This window comes from Stenella coeruleoalba, assembly GCF_951394435.1.
Source record: "Stenella coeruleoalba genome assembly, chromosome: 9".
NCBI classification, from domain to species: domain Eukaryota; kingdom Metazoa; phylum Chordata; class Mammalia; order Artiodactyla; family Delphinidae; genus Stenella; species Stenella coeruleoalba.
In genome coordinates, this window is record NC_137155.1 from 17,552,610 (window position 1) to 17,572,263 (window position 19,654).

General features: G+C 50.3%; 1 protein-coding gene across 12 annotated transcripts in view; it reads left to right on the top strand.

Moving 5' to 3' along the window:
* Positions 1-19,654, top strand: part of ATXN7L1 (ataxin 7 like 1) — a 402,335-nt gene that overhangs the window by 348,445 nt on the left and 34,236 nt on the right. For all 12 annotated transcript variants that reach the window (XM_079931849.1, XM_079931850.1, XM_079931852.1 and 9 more), the window contains one exon: positions 17,350-17,633. In XM_079931849.1, the coding sequence (XP_079787975.1) occupies positions 17,350-17,633 (284 nt within the window). The remainder of the gene's footprint in view (positions 1-17,349; positions 17,634-19,654) is intronic.

Consider the following 19,654-nt stretch of genomic DNA (forward strand, 5'->3'; position numbering starts at 1 on the left):
AGCCCTAATTCACTTTTTTATCTCCGTCTTTACCGAGAAGTCAAAAAAGGTTACCTGTGGGATGGACAGATAGGAAACCAAAGTGAAAATGAGGACAGGAAGCAGAAGATGAGTATCTTCAAATGCCAAGGACCCAACTTGGAACCCTTAGGGACCGGCTTAGTACAGAGCCTCTAGCCTTATCTTGCTGGCCTCGTGGAGGCAGACAAGGGATAAGTGTGGGCTCTGTTCGTTTATATATCTAAAGAGAAAACATCTTCTGTTAATTCATGCTACAGAAGATGTCTTCTTACACTCCTTACGTTTCTTACACTTTCTTACGTTTAATTACACTTACGTTCATAGCTGGGAAAGCTGTGGACTAAAATCATCCATCGATTGGTTTGTCACTGCACAATTTTGATGACTTTGTAAAGAGCTAATTATGCCAGATCAACTAAGGGGCCTCTTGTGACAGAGAGGAGAGGTTTAGACGTGGCTGTCAAGGAGGGGAGGCACCTGTCACGCAGCCAGGGCTCACGGACGAGCTTTGTTCTCTTGAGTGTTAGGATCTCTGTGCTATAAGAGGACACAGCTGGTTAGGGAAGACCTGGCCTGAGAGTGACAGTTGGTGGCCTCTGGGCCTGCCTGCTGGTAGTGTGAGTGTCCTTCTTATGGTGACCTCGGAGAGCCCCTGAAAGGTTGTTTGCCGAGGCAGCATCTGGTGTCCTGATGTAAATGCCTCCTGTATCACTGCCTATATACAAATCTCAGGTGGGTGACCTTGGGCAAATGGCTTGATCTTGGTGTGCCTCGGTTTTCCTCACCTGTGAAATGTGGTTACTGATATCTCTAACCCACAGGATTTTTGTGAGGATGAAGTGAACTAATTTTTATAAAAGCAGGAAGCGTGATGTCTGGATCAGGGAACACGTTCAATAAATATTTGATGATAACGTTATTGTTATCATTATTATCACATGTGCCAAAGGACGGAGCTCCTATAAGCAGGAGTACAGGTTGAGAAGCCCAATCTCCTGGAAAAAGTAGGGAAATGGCTCTTCAGACTCAGACTGAAGTTGAAAATGGAAGAGGCTAAAACCGTTTATTCAGAGTCTAGAAATGAGCTGTAGAGCAACTAAATGAAGAAAGCTGGGCAGGGGGCTCATGGGGAGTAAGTCAGAAAGAGACTCGGGGGTCATGGAAGATCATAGCATGAATGCAATAAATGATAACTGATAAACATGGTCCCAGGAGGGTGAGATGCAGCACCAGGAATTCTCCCAGGAGGCAAGGCTTCAAGGGAGACCGCTCAGGTTAGATCATCCTCCATGTTCGGGTCACACCAACTCAACACGCACTTACTAAGCCCTGCTGTGCGCGAGGCCCCTCTTCAGCTAGTGGCAGAAGGTGGTTTTGAAAGAATCTGAAAAAACTAGCCAGGGTCCAAAGAAAAGCAACCAAAAGGATTGCAAGAAGGGAAATAAGCCCTTGTGAAAAAAGGCCTCCAAACACTAGAGCACTGACCTTGTGTGAAGAGCAGAAAGCGCCCGGACAGTTTACCGAACTTCAAGTAGGCAGACATCTAGACGGATCAAGGGAGGCGTAGGCAGACATCTAGACGGATCAAGGGAGGCGTAGGCAGACATCTAGACGGATCAAGGGAGGCGTAGGCAGACATCTAGACGGATCAAGGGAGGCGCGCTGGGCGAGGCTGAGCGCCGACTGCAGCAGCCTCCTGCCTGTGTTCTCACCTCCGGTCAGCCCATCCTCCGCCCACCGTCACTGGGGACTCATAGTGGAGGGCTGGGAAGATTTGGTTTGGGGGCTTCCAGGGCCCGCCTCAGTTCAGGGAGCCTTCCCCAAAGGGCGGTGTGGAAGAAGGAACACTGGAGGGGCAAGGAAAGCCAGTTCAGGGCCCAGCTCGGCCACTAACTTTCTGTGTGACCCTGAACAAGTCACTTAACTTCTCTGAGTCTTATGTTCAAGCCTGAATATTTTGTGATTTTTAAGACACCATCCTCAAAAATTCTCCAAGGTTCCTCACTGTCTACTGAATTAAGAGATAGGATCTCAGCCCTTTATATACTGTAGAATCTATTCCAATGGGTGCACAAAAGGGAAAAAAATAGAAAGCAGAACCAGAGCTGAGTTACCCTTTAAAAGCCAAGCACCTACATCTAGAAGGAGGTGTATCTATAAGGACCCTCTAAAAACTGACTGCAAACCCGCCTAATCCAATCTTGATCATTCAGTAACATCCCATTACTCCAGCTTCCCCACCATGTCTTCCCCTGGTCCCTTTGCCTAAACCATCCATCGTCTTTATTCAACTTAACGTTTAATGAGCACCTGCTATAATACTATGTGCCAGCGCTGTAACAAGCCCTGAAGATATACAGGGCTTGGCACCTATGGCACCTCTGTGCAAGTTAGAAAAAGGCCTGGATACAGCCCTGGACCAGAGTGCACAATTGGCTAATGGTCTTCATGTCTTACTCATTTCCTCAGCCAGGCATCTAGTGCAGTCTGTAACCTGCACAACTGTACACTGTGCCCTTGAATACGAAATTAAATAAGACACACACACTGTCCTAGGGAGTCTGTAAAAAGAGACATAAGCTAACACAGAATACAATGTGATAAGAGCTGAGATATTGGTAGCACAGCAGAAGGGCACCTAACCCAGGCTGAGGACTCAGAAAAGGTTTTTCAGAAGAGGCCGCTCTCGAGCTGAATTTGAAGGATAAATAGGAATAACCTAGACAAAGAAAACTGGATTAGAATGGTAAATCTTATGATTGAGATAGATAGGTAGATTTTTTTTTTAAACACAATTTTAAAAAAAACTTTTTTTTTTTTTTTAAGAAAATGGGGAGGGTGTTCCAGGCAAGGGGAACAGAACATGCAGAAGTACTTGCTTGTGGGGAGAGGCAGGAGATGAAACTGAGTAGGTGAATGAGGGCCAAGTTACAAAGTTCTGCTGTATGAGCTAAATTCAGGAATTTGGGCTTCACCCTGAAAGCGGCATGGAGCTGTCAGAGGAGCAGTTTTCAATTGTACTAAGACCCCCCGACAGCAGTATAAAGGATGGCATGAGGGGCCACTCAAGAAGCAGCCAGAAGAGTGAGGATGCTTTTGCATAACGCAGGTGGGGCGTGGTGACAGCCTGGACCCAGGCAGCGGTAGTGGACGTGTGTGGAAGGGGCCAAGTGGGAGAGGTACTGAGGAAAACCCCACAGGACTTTGGGGCTGGTTGTATTAGGGCTCGTAATGCAAGGGAAGTGTTTAGGGTAATGTTCCTGGCTTGGACAGCTGGGTGGCTGGTCCTGCCACTTCCTCAAGAGAAGGACAGAAAGGGCCAGCGTCTAGGGTGGAGAGGAGAGGATGAGTTCATCCGGGGAGTCCACGGAGTTTGATGTATCTGAGAAATACCTACATGGAGATGTCCGCTGGGCATCGAGTGTTTGGCCCCAGAGGTCGGGAGAGAGGCGTGGGCTGGGAATGGAGATTTGAGAGTTGTCAGCGTAGACACAGGCATTGAAGCCGTGATACAGATGGGGATTCCCGGGAAGATATGTGGCTTATTAAGAAGAGCAGGAACCAAGGGCAGGGCCCTGGAGAATGGGGTCTGAAGAGGGGAGGAACCGGAGGAAGCAGGTTTCCTTCCACAGCATCCTGTCCCTTCTCTCCTGGCCCAAACGCTGCCTGCTTCTCACTGCCCATCCCAGGGACCACCTTCTTCTCAAAACCTTTCTCTCTCATTTTCTTCCTTGTTGCCAGCCACCTGATACACTAGCATCTCCTTTTAATCCCCGCTGCACTTCGTTTTCGCCTCACCTGTGACTCGTTCTGTGGTGCGATGGATTAGACCTCTGTATTCCTTCTGCTCCGTGGTAATTGCGGGGCCTCTCACATGGCAGGTCCTCACACTCAGCAAACACAGTCCCCTTGTCAGTAAATATTTGTTGAATTGAATGAAATGGATCTGACCATTGGAAAGCATCATAAGATTTCCATTCCTGGAGATGGTTAAGCCTTTATCTAGAATTGTTTAGACTGGCACTGTCCAATCACATGTAATGTGCACCACACATGTAATTTAAAATTTTCTAGTAGCCACGCTGGAAAACGTGATCAGAAACAAGTGAAATTAATTTTGAGCAATATGTTTTATTAAATCTAATATAACCACAGTATTATTTCAATATATAATCAATGAGATAGGTTCTTTTTTTTTTTCTTATGTTTCAAAATCCTGTGTGTGTTTTATACTTAACTGCACATCTCAACTTGGATACTAAATTATCACTGGAAATACTTGATCCATACTTAGACTTCATTAAAAAGAAAAAAAACAGCAATTATAAAATAGATTTGCATACTAAGTTGTTCCAAAACATACTTAAAACATTTTCTTATAACTGAATCAAGTACCTATTTTTAAATTGTAATGAATTAAAATTAAATAAAAATTAAAGTTCAGATCCTCAGCCACATCTTACGTGCTCAGTAGCCACACATGGCTAGTGGCTCTTGTATCAGACAGCACAAATCTGGACACCTGGGCCAGGTGAACCCTCTGGTTCTTTGATTCACAGGTGTGTGAAGGTGGCTCCTTGGGTCTCTTTAATGCTGTCCTCCCCTCAGGAGTTGCTAAATTCCAAGGGGGAAGGAACTCTCTGCTTTCTCACATTAGCCTGCTGCTGCCAGGGGTTTGGTGGGGGCAGACCCAGAGGACCCAGTTTGGCCATGTAGAGAATCCCCTGCCCAAACTCTGTTCCCTGCTTCGAGGAGCTCTGCATCTAAAGGCCAAAGCATAAGCCTTGCCTGCAGGTGGTGGGTCATGGCCTTTAGATGAGATTAACAGCAGGTTAGCAACACGCCCTTTTCCAAGTAGCTCAAATTCACGTGTCTGGCCATAAAACACCGCTCCTAAGTTCAGGCCCACCTCCTGCCGTCTCACATAAGGTTAAATGGTCCGTGGATTTGTTGTTTTCTCCCTTCTGTGCCTGGAGAGGTTAAAAAGTAACTGCATTAGAACAAAGTGGGGAAACAGGGCATCCCTGTGCTACCAGCCTTGTCCCTTGCAGATCTGCCTAGCAGCGCCCACGGTTCGCCCAGCTCCCAGGCTCTCGGAGCCCTTCTCCACTAATTCACCGTCCTGCCCGTGGGGACCACCCCTGGGGGAGCCAGAGGCCAGAGAATACCCTGCCCGAAGCCCATGGAGCCCGTAAAGGTGGAGGGAGGTGGGTAAGACTTCCCAGGTGGAAGTCAAGAGGGAATTAGGACTGGCTCTTTCTGAGCTCAGACGAGGGTCTCAGGCTTTTCTTATGAGTCGCTGCTCATCCAGAGAACCAGCTCCTTACACGGGGTCTGCATCAGCCGGTCTGACTTTCCCACCTGCTGCCGCTTCAGGCACCCTGGTCCAGCGCGGTGGGAGATGGGGGAGCTCAAATCCGCCAAGCTACTGATGTGGGCGGGAGCAGGGAGGAGGTTTTCCTCCCCCTGCGTGACTTGCTGCCTTCTCTTTGGGCCGTATCAGCCCACTGTGTGCTGAATGCTACGTGTGCTCAGCTATTAAAAATGCAGAAGATGAGCCTGCTTCTCCAGAAGGAAAATGAACCAGAGCAAGAGACAAATCAGCAAGCTCCCGGGTCTCCTTGCGAGTGCCCGGCGGCGGGTGGAGGAGGGCCCCCCCTTCTCACAGAGGCAGGGCTCCTGTGGGTGTTCAGGGTGGGAGGCGTGTGCTCCTGGGCAGCGGAGGCTGTGCGGTAGGAGCGCTCTGGAAGCTCTCCCGCCGCTTTATGGAGAAGGAAGTGATAACTGCGAGGCCCCGTGGGAGAGACGAGGCTGGCTTATGGCTCTTGCCTGGGGTGGGCTTGAACTGGGGGCAAGACCACGGCTCAGTATCGATGGCTCCCACAGGACGTAGGGAGGAACCTCAGGACTTTGGCTGAGGCTGGAAAATTCTAGAGACCCAAAGGGCTGCAGCAGACCCTCCAGGTGACCTAACCACTCTGACCACCCCAGATCCCTCAGCAGGGTTCTTGCAGTGCCCCTGCCATGCCTAGTATTCTTCAGTGGCCCTCCGTTGTTTGCCACAGAAGCTTAACCCCTTTGGAGGTAGATATATGATCTGGCATTTCCCACTTGTCCAACGGCTACTGCCAATGTTTTAACCCCTTCATTTCATTTTCCAGGTGTCCCGATCTCATTGTAGCTCCTCGTGTGCTGTTTCCCCTACCAGGAGCAGCCTCCTTGCCTGTCCCTACACATACTTAAAATCTCTGCATCGGGCTTCCCTGGTGGCGCAGTGGTTGAGAGTCTGCCTGCCAATGCAGGGGATACGGGTTCGTGCCCCAGTCCGGGAAGATCCCACATGCCGTGGAGCGGCTGGGCCCGTGAGCCGTGGCCTCTGAGCCTGTGCTCCGCAACGGGAGAGGCCAAAACAGTGAGAGGCCCACGTACCGCAAAAAAAAAAAAAAAAATCTCTGCATGAGCATCACTTCCTCCATGAAGCCTTCCTGGGCTTTTTATACAGACTGAGATGCTCCTTCTTCTAAGCTCCCATTGACACTCAAGATACCACTATAACGTGTACCATCATACATGGTACTTGTTTGCATCTCTATCCTCCCCTGCCCTCTCCTGCATGCCCATTTTTTAGCATGGAAAAATGTCCAGTGTCCAGCAGATATTTCATTAACGAATGTACGATGAGTGAGTGAACGAAGGAAGGGGTCTGTGAAGTACAACTGCTCCTTCTTCTTCCTCACAGAGATGCTAAAGGAAGCAACAGGTATAAATAATGATTTTTTGAGTTCTCGAGGAGAAATCAGGGTGCCATTTTCCATCATGAAATTCTTTTTCTCCGTTACAATTTATTAGAGTTCGGAAGAGAGAACTAGGTCCTGGGTGATAAAAAGGAAAAACCCTCTGTGCTCTGGCAAGAAGGGGAAGGTATTTTCTTTTCAATTAGAGGCAGCAGTTACAGTCATGACCATAGCACAGCCTCTGCGTGTCGTGTCCCAGGATGCGCTTGACCATATGAGGAAAACCCCGGGCAGAAGGGAAGTGAGGAGGTGGTATGGCGTTCCACAGAAGCCCCTCCCTGGACTCCCACTTACAGATCCAGCCCCTCACACACGAGATGAGGGGGGCACATTCGGAGGGCAGTTTTTGCCCCTAGTGGTACAGGCGTGGGTATCAAGGGAGATGGAATGGGGCAGAGGCTGAGGGAGGGAGGGTGGGTGGACTGAAGGAGCAGTCCGAGGTTACCGTGATGAGCCACAGGATAGAAAGGGCAGGTGGGTGCGAGGATGGAAGGGAGGCAGGTTAGGATATTCAGGCATCCAGAGGGGATAATGTCCCTGCCGGGACAGGGAGGCATCTGGAGCTTAAGCCTCTAAGTGCTGCCTGTTCCCTGAGTTTCAGAAGAACAATGGACAGCTCCTTGGGTGTAAACTCAGCTGACCTCGTCACGTCACAGAAGTGCTCAAAAATAGAGACCAGAGTCTAAGGAAGGAAAATACAGGCTGTGACAGCTGGGGAGAGAAAGGAAGTGGCATGACTGGAGAGAGTCTGAGCCCTGAAGCCGTGGTCCTTCATATCTGCAGAGCACATTGTAATTTCTAGATGCCTTCGTAGCCCCACTCCCCTTTTTTTTCGGTTTCTTTTTGTTTCTTTGTTTGTTTTTTGTTGTTGTTTTTTGGCAGCACCGGGAGACTTGTGGGATCTTAGTTCCCCAACCAGGGATCGAACCCAGGCCCCCAGCAGTGAGAGCGCAGAGTCCTAACCACCGGACCGCCAGGGAAATCCCAATAGCCCCACTCCCTTTTGCGCCTCAGGGCTGCTCGGTGATGAGATGAGGAAACAGATCTCCCTGAGGTGGCACACAGCTGGACAGGGGTGGAGCGGGGGCTGTGATAAAGATCCCCGCCCTTAGAGCTCCCTGAAGTTCAGCCCCTTTCTCGCCCTTCACTTTGCTGGACGAATGCCCTGGGTCAACCTTTCTAAGCCTCAGGTTCCTCATCTATAAATTAAGGGTGAGGAGGAAACACGACCTCCCGTGTGGGCGCAGCCTACCGCCCAGCGCCTGGCAGTGCTCAGTGTGTGCATGGCAAGGGCGTGTGAGAGGCATGAGGGATGGGGGGAGGTCGACAACACCCCTGCAGTGTTGTCGTCGCCATGGCTCCTCTACCAAGAAGAGAGACAGCTGCAGGCTGGTCCTTTCCTCAAGCATTTGTGCTGCTAGAGAGCTGCTTTGCTTCGTATTGTGTTATGTGATTTAACCTTCACTGCAAACATTGACTCAGTCATCAAACACTGATTGAGCCTAAGTGCTAAATAGTATGTATGTCGCTGGGATAACTCCAGAGTGATGTATGCACTTGGTCCAGCTCCCCGCCCTCAGGTAGTTCACGGCCTGGCCGGGCCACAGAGTCTTAGAACTAAAACCTTGCTCTTTGTTGTGATAAGTGTGGCAGAAAGACCAAAGAAGGCACAGCCAGCACTGAGGGAGGGGAGGACCCGTCATCCGGATCAGGGCAGACGGGGGCGTGTTCACCCTGAGGAGGGAGGCGGCACGGCAGCAGAAGGAACTGCCCACCCACGCAAAGGCCCAGAGCCAGGCGAACGGACACAGTGTGCCAGGAGCTAGAGTCCCGCGAGGCGCTGGGAGAAGGTGCCCGGGGCGGGAACCGTCGGGGACCAGCTGTGAGGTTGGACTTGGTCCCCTGGGCAGTGGGGAGCCCACAAAGTCTTCTAAGCAGCAGGATAGCAGGGTCGGATTTGCACTGGTGGAGATGGATTGAGCACAGAGAGAGGCTGGATGATGATGGGATTTCGATACAGGTTCAGGCAAGCCGTGATGACGGTGAGCACGAGGCCTGAAGTGGTGACGCAGAAAGGGTGACACCGTGGGGGAAGGTCTCCAACTGGATGGTGATGTTGCTAACGCAGAGCTTTTTAAAAACGCAAAGTGTATTTAATTCGGGGCAAAGCATTTCCTGAGTCTGCTGGAGGGCTTGGCCTCCTGGATGGAGGTGGCTTGGGTGCGGGGCTGCCTGCCCAGTTCTGGATTCCAATACGGAGAAGGAGGAAGAGGTCGAGAGGAACGATGCTTCCTGGGGAAGTGGCCCTGTGAAAGAAGCTGGGAGCAGAGGCTCGGGCGCTGACGGCAGCCAGGGATGCTGTGCTCAGAACAAGCTTCCTGAAAGCAAAAGCTGAGGGCCTGAGCCCCGGTCCCGGTTCCCTGCCTTCCCTGGCAGGGGGATGGAACATGTTCTGTGAGGGTCCCGTCTCTCCCTCTGGGGCGGTGTTGGCTGCAGGGTTTGAGGGAGGCAGTGAACGTGCTGGCTGCGCGGGCTCTGGAAGGCGAGGGGTAGGCCGGGCAGGCAGGGCAGCTTGTAGCTCCAGCAGCGGGAGCCGATGACCTCTGGTGGCTGCAGGCGGGAGCGCGCCCACTCGCAACTCCTGAGCCGAGTCTGGACTGGGCCGGCGCTGGGGGCTCCGTTCTGCCCTGCACCATCGCTCTCTCCAGAATCCACTTGCTTCCTGATCTCCTTCATCTGAAATCCTGCCCTGAAAGGCCCTTGATACCGTTTATGCCTTGATGAGAATTTCACTGGGTACTCATTTTCATTGTGAGGCTTTTCGTTCTCACATGTAGAAGGAAAGGCACTGAGCAGGTATGGTTGGTTTGGTCTGGGCTTGTCTTAAATTCCACCCGGACTCACTGCCCGGGGCTGCACCCCTGCAGGCAGGCTGGTCCCCAGTGCACTCCGGAGACAGCCTGTCCAGCTTCATGTACCCTCTACTGTGCCAGGACTCTGTTTTCCCTTCGTTATCTTCCTCTCTCCTCTGGCTTGCTGATTTTTCCCACGATCTTGGGGTATTATGACTCCCCAGGAATGTCAGGGCATTTAGTGCCCATTGATCTTTCATTGGGTTTGGAGACCACCTTCTGAGCTCCGTGCCTTGGGAAGCCCTGATTAACAGAAGTGTCGGAGACACTAAACAGAGGCTGATGCTGGAACTTCCTGCTTCCAGGGAACGTGAAGGAGCCTAGAAGGGGGCACATAGAGTTCTTCTTCCAGAAGCCGTCTTAGGGCCAGCAAGAACCCCCATTGCCTCACACAGGTCAGGGTTGCAGGAGACTACATGTTCGTGTGAGAGGAGGCTGGAGTTCCTCTCACTCTTCTAGAATGTGTATGCAGGTGGGAGCTTTCACCACTAGTCCAGGCTTGGGCAGTGACTAGGAGACTAGAGATAGAGAAGCAGGTGGGATTGTGAAGTAGGGCTGAGGGCTCCTGGAAAGGGATTGAGGCTGAAAAGGCTTCTTACTCGGCTCTGTCTTTCCCCTTCTGCACCCCCAGGAAGTGGTCCTCTACTCTGGGTAAATATGGACGGCCATCTGCTCCCACCCATCTTCCACTTATGCCCCCCACATCCTCTTCCACCCCTCCCCCCATCATGGGACCAGAAGGGCTAAGAGGACAAAAAGTCCTGATGGTGACAGTGACTTGCACCCCAGAAGCATCAGGGGCAGTAGGGAGAGGGGACGGCGTGATCCTCTCCCCCTTTTTGTTTTTGCTACAATTTATTGAGGGCCAACTATGTACCCAAGCACCATGCTAAGCACTGTATATGTATTATCTCTGTTAATCACTTCAAATATCTGTCGTGACCTTCATTTTACTGATAAGGAAACTGAAGCCAGAGTAGTGAAATTCTGAGATGAGCCAGGCAGGGCAGCCTCACATGCCTGCCTGGGCTTTGCGCTGCGAGGCCATCCTGCCGAGGTGAGGTGGAACAGAGGCCAGCGCTCATCCACTTGCCAGGCTGACCGCCATCTTTGTTTTGTTTTGTTTTGTTTTGCGGTACGCTGGCCTCTCAGCGCTGTGGCCTCTCCCGTTGCGGAGCACAGGCTCCGGACGCGCAGGCTCAGCGGCCATGGCTCACGGGCCCAGCCGCTCCGTGGCATTAGGTGTCTTCCGGGACCGGGGCACGAACCTGTGTCCCCTGCATTGGCAGGCGGACTCTCAACCACTGCGCCACCAGGGAAGCCCTGACCGCCATCTTTTAATTCCCACAGAAGTCAGATGGCTTGCCCACCATAATGCATCTAGCAATAGAAAAGGCAGGATTTGGATCTAGGTCTGTCTGATTTCAAAGCCTGTATTCCTAACCATTATCCTAAGTTATCTTGCAACACCTTCCACATTCTATGACCTTACCAGAACAATGACAAGGCACAGACCCCCAGCTCAGCCCTACTCGTTCTCCCTGATTTGATCCTTCTTGCCTCTGGCCACGTTTACAATTTGTCAGCGTCAGCTTGTTCATTTCTCCCTGCCTCCTAAGGGAAAGTCCCACATCATTCTTCCCAGCAACTAACCGCCTCTTCCCGCAATTGATGGATGAGATCTTGACCTATCACCCAAGTCACTGATGAATCTTCTTGACACGCTTTAATCTTCTTGGCCAGCGATGGGCCCCTGCGAGCTCCTGTGGGTACGACTCTGGGCTGGCACGAGACGCTGCTAACCAATCTTTTTTTGCCTCAGCTGCCAGGGCCGCTCACCCCCAGTAGCTGTGTGGTCTAACCACATTTTGCCAGCTTGCTGAGGGTGTGTTATGTGGGAGGGCATCCAAAACTGTGCAAAGGCCAGGAGAGATTATGCGTGGTGCTTCCTCTCTGCCCACCAGGCCTGACACTCAGCCACAGAATAATGTTAATCTGGCAGGTTTCCTTATTTCCCGTGCTCGGTGGTTGATTACCCTGTTTACGGTTTGCTTCAGGTGTGGACAAATTGGCTTTCTGAAAGTTTTCCCAAACGTTTTCCAGATTGAAAAAAATACTATGCATTCATTCGTCAGGATTTATATAGCACTTCCTGTGTCTGTTGTACCAAAATAGGACTTTGCAGCTCTGTTATTTAGGCCGATTCTTAGGGATTGCCTGACTCCCAGACTTCAAGCATGTCCCAAGCATTCCTTCAATTTAAAGAATCTAAATTTGACTTAATGGCCTGATAGCAGCCCCCAAAATGCATCCAAGAGAGCCAAGTAGAATTCCTTCTCTGAGGACCTTTTAAAATAAGGTCAATTCCTTTTGCTTTGGGAGGACTTACCTACTATTCCTTCTTGGAAGGCAAGAGGCTGGGTGAGATGACCCTTTCAAGGGTCAGCCAGTGAGTCAGAGATCCTCAGAATTCTGCCCGACCAGAAACACAGGCTCAGGGGCCTTAGTGGAAGGAACTGGTGGGAAGAAATCAGACAGCTGAGAACTCTCATCAGACATGTAGCCCACAGCACAAATACCATATGTCTTCAGGCTCCTGCCTGTGAACTCCATCTTTCCCCTGTGCTGCTAAGTGGAACAGGGCTGGCGATGATTTCTGCAGGCCTAAAGATTTTCTGGACCATTCTTTTAAGGCTTATCTGTTGATGATGGAAGGATAAATCATGATCGCCAGGAAAGCAGAGCTGGAGGGAGAGCAGCTTGTCCCGCAACACGTTGGTGGCCCTCGAAACCACACCATAAGATTCTCCACCTCTGCTCTTTTGCAGACATCACTGGGCGGGGAGGGGAATCTACCTGGTGCCAGGAGAACCATTTTTCTTAAAGCCAGAGGACTCTCCTTGGTCCAGAAAGGTAAATTCAGACAGGCCAAGCACCCAGGAAGGAGACGCCGGCAGCCGAAGCCGCATAAAGAAGCAAGGTAGATCCAGCAAGGAAGATGAGGGGGGACTGTTCTCGGCTGTGGGATCCCTTCTGGGGACCCGGGACAGAGGCGCAAAGACAGCAAGGAGATAAGTGCTTCCAGTGTATTAGACACAGCAGGGGCACAAGCTGCAGCCCTGGGCTCCCTGAGAGAGTTCCTCCCAAGCAGACAAAACAGGCATTATGAAAGCAGCAGGAAGAGTGGGGACACGTCTTTCCCTTTCAAACCTTGTTTCTTAAAGAAAGGACAATAGTGAGTTGATAAATGCAACTAATTGTGAGACCTCGGTGAGTGTGTAAGTGCATCCCTTAAGATTGAAAGGCAAGGAACTTGAGGGGCTTTTGTTAAACTTAGGGGGAACTAAGCAAAGAGGCTAATAAATTGCTTAGTTAGTAATCTGGGTGTTGCCCGTTCTCCACCCCTCCCCGCTCCCAGCAGCACATGGAGGTGCTGGGGCTCCTGTGACTTGACACAAAGTGGGAGATGCTCAAACTGTGACAGCAGGGGTCAGAATCTTTTGGCTTCTTTCCAAATGGAAAAAAAATGAGCCTGTTATTCAGGGTCTGCTGCCCGGGCTAGAACACTCTACTTATTGGCTGGGAGAGGTGATGGCAGAGGAGGGAGGGGAGTGGGGAAAGGGACAATGGGAGAAAGGAGAAGGCAGTCCTGAGATGATGGTGTTAGGGCAGCTGCCCTCCCTCTCACATGCGGGGGTCTGTATGTAAGTGAAACGGGACCTGGGGCTCTCAGTAGTGTCTTATGTTAGCCAGGGCTGAAAAAGATCAAACCTCTGGGATTGGCTTTCCAAATCCTGTGGTACCTTCTTGCGATCATTTGCTCCTTGTTCATCTGTTTGGGATCTGGGGACTGTTGCCAATAGTAGTGAAGAAAGGAGACTAAATTCTCTCAGCTGGACCAGTGGCTGACATTTATGCTGGGGAATGAGGGTGGTAAGATTAACTAGGAAAGTCTTTCTGTGTCTGTCTCTCTCTCTCTCTGTGTCTCTGTCTCTCTCTCTCTCTCTCTCTCATTTCCCCCGAGGATGTGTTTGACCCTTGCTACTATCACTGAGCTTCCTGCTTCCCTGTCTTCTCTTAACACCCAGCAGAAGTACCTTCTCAGTGCAGGCCACAAGCAGGTTGCCTTAGAGGGAAAGCCCAAAGCCTTTGGGGGAAAGAAAGGATGCTAAAGAAAAAAGGATCAGGGCTTCCCTGGTGGCGCAGTGGTTGAGAGTCCGCCTGCCGATGCAGGGGACACGGGTTTGTGCCCCGGTCCGGGAAGATCCTACATGCCGTGGAGCGGCTGGGCCCGTGAGCCATGGCCGCTGAGCCTGTGCGTCCGGAGCCTGTGCTCCGCAGCGGGAGAGGCCGCAACAGTGAGAGGCCCGCGTACCGCAAAAAAAAAGAAAGAAAGAAAGAAAAAAGGATCAGAGATGGTCCGCAGTCTGTCCTCCTGTCTGTCTGTAGCCCTTCTCCCTTAGCTAGTGGACACCCTTAGAATTCCCACCCCAGCAACTCAATCTTGCTTCTCTTCCCACTGCCAAGTGGCTGCTTACCTGGCTTCAGGGGTGTTTTTTTACTCCGTGGCTCCGCCCCTCACCTGGTCTTTGGAGCCCTTTGAAACATTCTTTCCTTAACACCCCCCCATTCCAATCCAAGAGGACCACACATCAGCCTTCCCTTCTTGTTTCTGATGCACTTGAGTCCCACATCCTGTCTCTGGGCACTGGGATTGAAGTCCAGCTGGAGTTACGGAAGCGTTGGCAGTAGAGGCTGTGAGTGGACCACGCTCAAGTAGTGGAGAAAATCCCAAATTAGGAGATCAGTCAGTCACACATATTCGCTGGCTTGGCTCAAGCTCAGTCACTAACACGCAGTCAGGAAGAAGCATGACCATCAAAGAGGTGAGTCACGTGGCACTGTTCCAGCGGCTGGACCTGCTGCACCTGTGCTCTCGTAGCTGCCTTAAGGGACTTGCTGGAGCTGGACCGTGACTTCAGGGGGGGAAACGCTGGCTGTACTGTGAGCATCTGAGGACCACTTGACTCGGTTTTTAAATTTATTTCATTTGGTCTAATTGCTCTGGATCATTCTATCCCAACATCATATCTCTGTCTGCTAAGCTCATGAGTACTCAGCACGCAACTCAGACCGGCTCATGGGACAAGAGCTGGATCTGGAGCATGAAGGTCCTAATTTCCTTTCCTGAACTCACTTGGCTTCACAAGGAACTATATGAGGGGAGGCCACACACGTACTAGAGAATCTTCTCACCTGGCTGCTAGTCCACGTGTTCACATCAGCACTTGAAGTTTAACTTTTTTGTAAAGAAAGAAAAGTCTGCAGGTCAAAACAAGAGTGACAGATAAATCAACAAGAGTTTTTTAAGCAGGCTCTTATGTATTTTTAAAGTCAGGATATTGAAGTATAATTTAAGTTACATGAGTTTGTAATTTGTGGGATTTTTTTTTTTTTTGGTTTGTACATTAAAATTTTTTTTTTAACTATAGTAAAATACACGTAACAAAATTTCCCATGTTAACCATGTTTAAAGTACAGTTTAGGAGTATTAAGTACATTCACATTGTTGTGCAGCCGATCTTCAGGACTCTTCAGCTTGCATAACTGCAACTCGATACCCGCTAAACAGTATCGCTAAACTGGATACTCCCCTGCAACCACCATTCTCCTTTCTGTCTCTATGAACTTGACCCCTCTAGGTGCCTCATACGAGTGGAATCATACAGTATTCACCTTTTTCTGACTTGCCTATTTCACTTAACATAATGTCCTCAGTGTTTATCCATGTGTCAGAACTTCCTTCCTTTTTAAGGCTGAATAATATTTCACTGTATATATATACCACATTTTGTTTATCCATTTATCCATCAGTGGACATTTAGGTTGCTTCCACCTTTTGGCCACTGTAAATAATGCTATGAACAAAGTGTACAAATATCTCTTAGCGACTCTGGTTTCTATCATTTGTGTCTTTTAAAATTGAGTGAAGGAATGAGCCTGGACGTATTCCATATCCCATGGCTTTGCATTTTTTACCATTTGGAAGAAATCAGGAATGCAGCACTAATTTCACCAGGTAATATCTTTGCAGCTTCTCAGTGTGCTGACTTTTCAAGGGCTTCTTGTGCTCTTCTTTAGCGATAGGGGAGTGCTTTGAGAATTGCCATTAACTAGAAAGTAGCAGCAGTGCAGCTATATCTCGGTGATTGAAACACTCATCAAAGGCTGAACTGTCAGTGACTTGGTGTCTAACTAAAAACCACTGTTCCAGTTTCCCCTCACGTGGGGCTTGAAGTCCCACCCCACGCTTCCCCGGGCCAAGAAAGCACATGGTCCTGGGGTGAAGTCTCATGTCTGGGAGCATTGTGCTCCACTACTGAGTGCCCTTCTCACTGGCAAAGGCTTATAAATAACATGTGGGATCCTGTTCCACAGTCAGCAAAGGGGCAGGGACTGAGGGGTTGCTGAAATAATTTCATGAACAAATTGATCAAAGAAATGATCTGTGAATGAATCTTAGGGAAGGGAGAGCCAGCCAGCCATGTGGGCAGATAAGACTCCTCACCTGCAAAACCAGCCTGTCTTTCATGTCCTCCATTGTCTGCAGGCATGTCTAAGCCCTCTTCTAGCCCATTTGGCATTCAGATAGCTCAGTCGGCTTCACTCTCAGCTCAGAAATGACTTGGGGGGCTGAAGTTGTTCCCATTCTGCCCCCCTGCATGGAGGAAAGGGAATCTAGTTCAGGAACCAAAACAAAGCTTTTTCATCTCATCTCATCTTTTCAGACCCCAAGACAGAGTTCTCCACCGCCCCCCAGACACAGGGTCATCCAGCATGAAATGCACAGAAATCAGATGCATATCCGTTGCAGGAGAAATGGCAGGGAAGTGGGGCTAAGGTGACAGACTCTGAAGAGCAAACACATACACCTTTGTGCTCTGTCTTCTTAAAATTCATCCTCTCACCTGCCAGCCTTGAGACTTGCCTATTTACATAACTCGCTGCCTAAAATGGAATATTAGATAATGTTCCATGGCGGCTCACTCAGTTTGAGCCCATCCCCGGGATCTGAGTGATCCAGAAGTCCTCTGACAGTGTAGAGCGTGGCACGCTGGCCCGCAGCCATGCCTCCGTGTTGTGTGAGCTCCGAGCTAAACAGATGTCAGGCCCGATCGCCTGGGTGGGAGACCAGCCGAGCAGCGGGGGGGAGGGGGCGTGATTCAGCACGCGGCTCCGTGGCACAACGGCCTTCGTGGACAGACAGCATCGCCTCCTGAGCTTCACAGCAGGCGCCTTGTTCTGCCCAAGGTGCTGTCTCAGAGACTGCCGACTAAAGGGACTGAGAAAGGGGGAGCTGCAGGATCTACGGGGACAACCGGTCCAGGAGGTAATCAGTTCTGATGCCATCCCTGGCGCTGTGCCAGCCTCACACCCGCTCTTGGTCCTTTCCAAGGCGTGCATCTCCCTCCCATCAGAACTGGAATCCTGCTGCTCTCGTAGAGGAGGGGTATAAATAAGTGATAAGGAAGTGTCCTGATAATGATAAGCAGGCGTATCTTCTCCGCAGACCAGATGAATCAAAGAAGGCAATTGTGTGTGTTTGTTCATTTATTTTTCAGTGTTCCGGTTCCCGTAGTCAGTTTAGAGAAAATTCCTAACCTAGTGAAGGCAGATGGTGCCAATGTCAAAATGAACTCTGCAACCACTACTGCGGTCACTTTCTGCTCCACCTCATCCTCTGCCGTCTCCACCCCACCTGTCATTAAGCCGGTCTTGATGTCCAAGTCAGTGCCACCTTCCCCAGAGAAGATCTTAAATGGCAAAGGAATTTTGTCTGCCACCATAGACAAGAAACACCAAAATGGCACCAAAAACAACAACAAGCCTTACAGGAGACTTTCAGGTACGTGTCTGTGTCCTTCGAGTCTGGCTCGTGATCAGATTGCAGTCGAGTTGCGTCCAGAACGAGGGAGCGATGCTTTCTTATCATAGAGCAGGTCTGTTTCGTTTTAAGGGAGACACGGAGTTTACCTGCCAACAGGAACCTCCCCCGCCCCTAAAAATACAGGGGAGAACTGGTTCTCTTAATGCCGGGCCAGATGCGGTACCTCGCTCAGCCCAGCCCTGAGCAGCAGTTACCTTAGTGACCCCAAGGCAGGAGGCTCTGCAACCCCTCAGCAGTCTGTGGATTCGGAGGGTCTTGTCCTCACACTGACAGGCCGAACTGCCCCTGGGTTCCGGAAAGCAGAGTCGGGCAATCCACCGTGATATCTCCCAGTAGCTCAGGGCAGGCTTGGGACAGTCGCCTTGGTGCTGTCTGCCCATCTCCATCCTTTGGTCTCGTTGGTTTCCAGGTTGATCCTGTGGTCTGGGGCTGCAACTGCCTTTCCCACATAAGCAGATTGGAATTTCCATCTGGGAACGCTTGGACTGGCACAGCAGATGGGGTGTTGAAGGGTCTCTCTCCGATCTACTTGGTTGCCCAAGTACCTCAGGGTACCCAGAAAGGTGCACATGGCCAGTCCTTAAGACAATGGTTGCGCTTAGGGGCCCCCGAGTGGGTGATAGTTGCTTTGGGATTGTTGTAGAAGGAAATCCGGCAGTTTTACTTTCTCTAAAAGACCAAGAAAAGCTATAAACCTTATAACTTCTTCACACACTCTGGGCATTTATCAAAGGTCAACCAGAAAAAACAAAATACAGTTGACCCTTGAACAGCGCAGGGATTAGGGGTGCCGACCCTCCACGCAGTCAGAAATCCCTGTATAATTTCTAGTTGGCCCTCCATATCTGCAGTTCCTCTGTATTTGCGGATTCAGCCAACCTGCAATCATGTAGAACTGCAGTATGTACTATTGCAAAAGATCCGCGTGTAAGTGGACCTGCACAGTTCAAACCCATGTTGTCCATGGGTCCACCGTACAGGGTAAGCTGCCCTGTGAGAGTGAAGCTGTGTCCTCTGGTATGAGCATAATTCCTAAGCGCCCCAAGAATTGTGGGTCATTTTCATTTTGTACTTTGTGTTTATATGTGTTTCAGTTTCTCTATCTTACCTCTGTCACTTTTAAAAAGTTTACTTCTTAAAAGTACCTCAGGCCCAAAGCATTCTAATGACACAGTTATTTTACCCTGAAAATCTCTCCATGTCCTTTCCACCCGCTGTCCAGAAAGAAAGGCAGAGCCTGGTGCTCTCTTGAGGGCGGGGGCCTCACTGTGTGGACGGAGCCCCCCGCTCCTGGCTGTCTCCCTGCAGGGAAGGTTCATCTTCACTCTGCAGAGGGGGCAATCCAATAGGCCTGTCTGGGCGCAGTGAGGCCGGCTTCCTCCTCCTGGCAGAAGTATGACCATGGCTTCCAGCCGGCACCTTAATCTGAAGTTGGTCGGGCATTTTTTGTGTGTTTGGGGATTTTGCATTTTGTTGGTGGTTTTGTCTCATTGGGTCTTTTGCTATTTCTCTGTCACTTTCACATTTGGCAGCCAGCTCCTACCCCCAGCCAAACAACCTGCTCAGTTCCAGGCCAGCATGAGGGCCGGTGTGGATCTGGGCACGGGTCTGACTCCGCCAGGCCCAAGGGAAAGAACTCACACCAGGCGGCCTTCAGCCTGGCACCCAGACCCTCCTCGGTGGGCAGAGAGGGCTCGTAGGAAGCGAACATCTCCAGGCCTAGCAGTTTTCTTTCCTTAAAAATGAAGCTTAAAAAAAGGAGACAAAAGCAAAAGAAAGAGGCAGGATGCATTTTGATAGTCAACCAGGAAATCTGTCTTGGACATGAGAATGGTTTTATTGCAAACATCATCATCACCACTGTCGCAACCTCCCTACAGCTCCCAAACCTTCTTTTAAAAATAGAATGCATTCATTTATTATGGTCAGAGCTTACTCCACCAAGTTCAGGCAGTTTTTCAGGCAAGGTAACCTCTTTT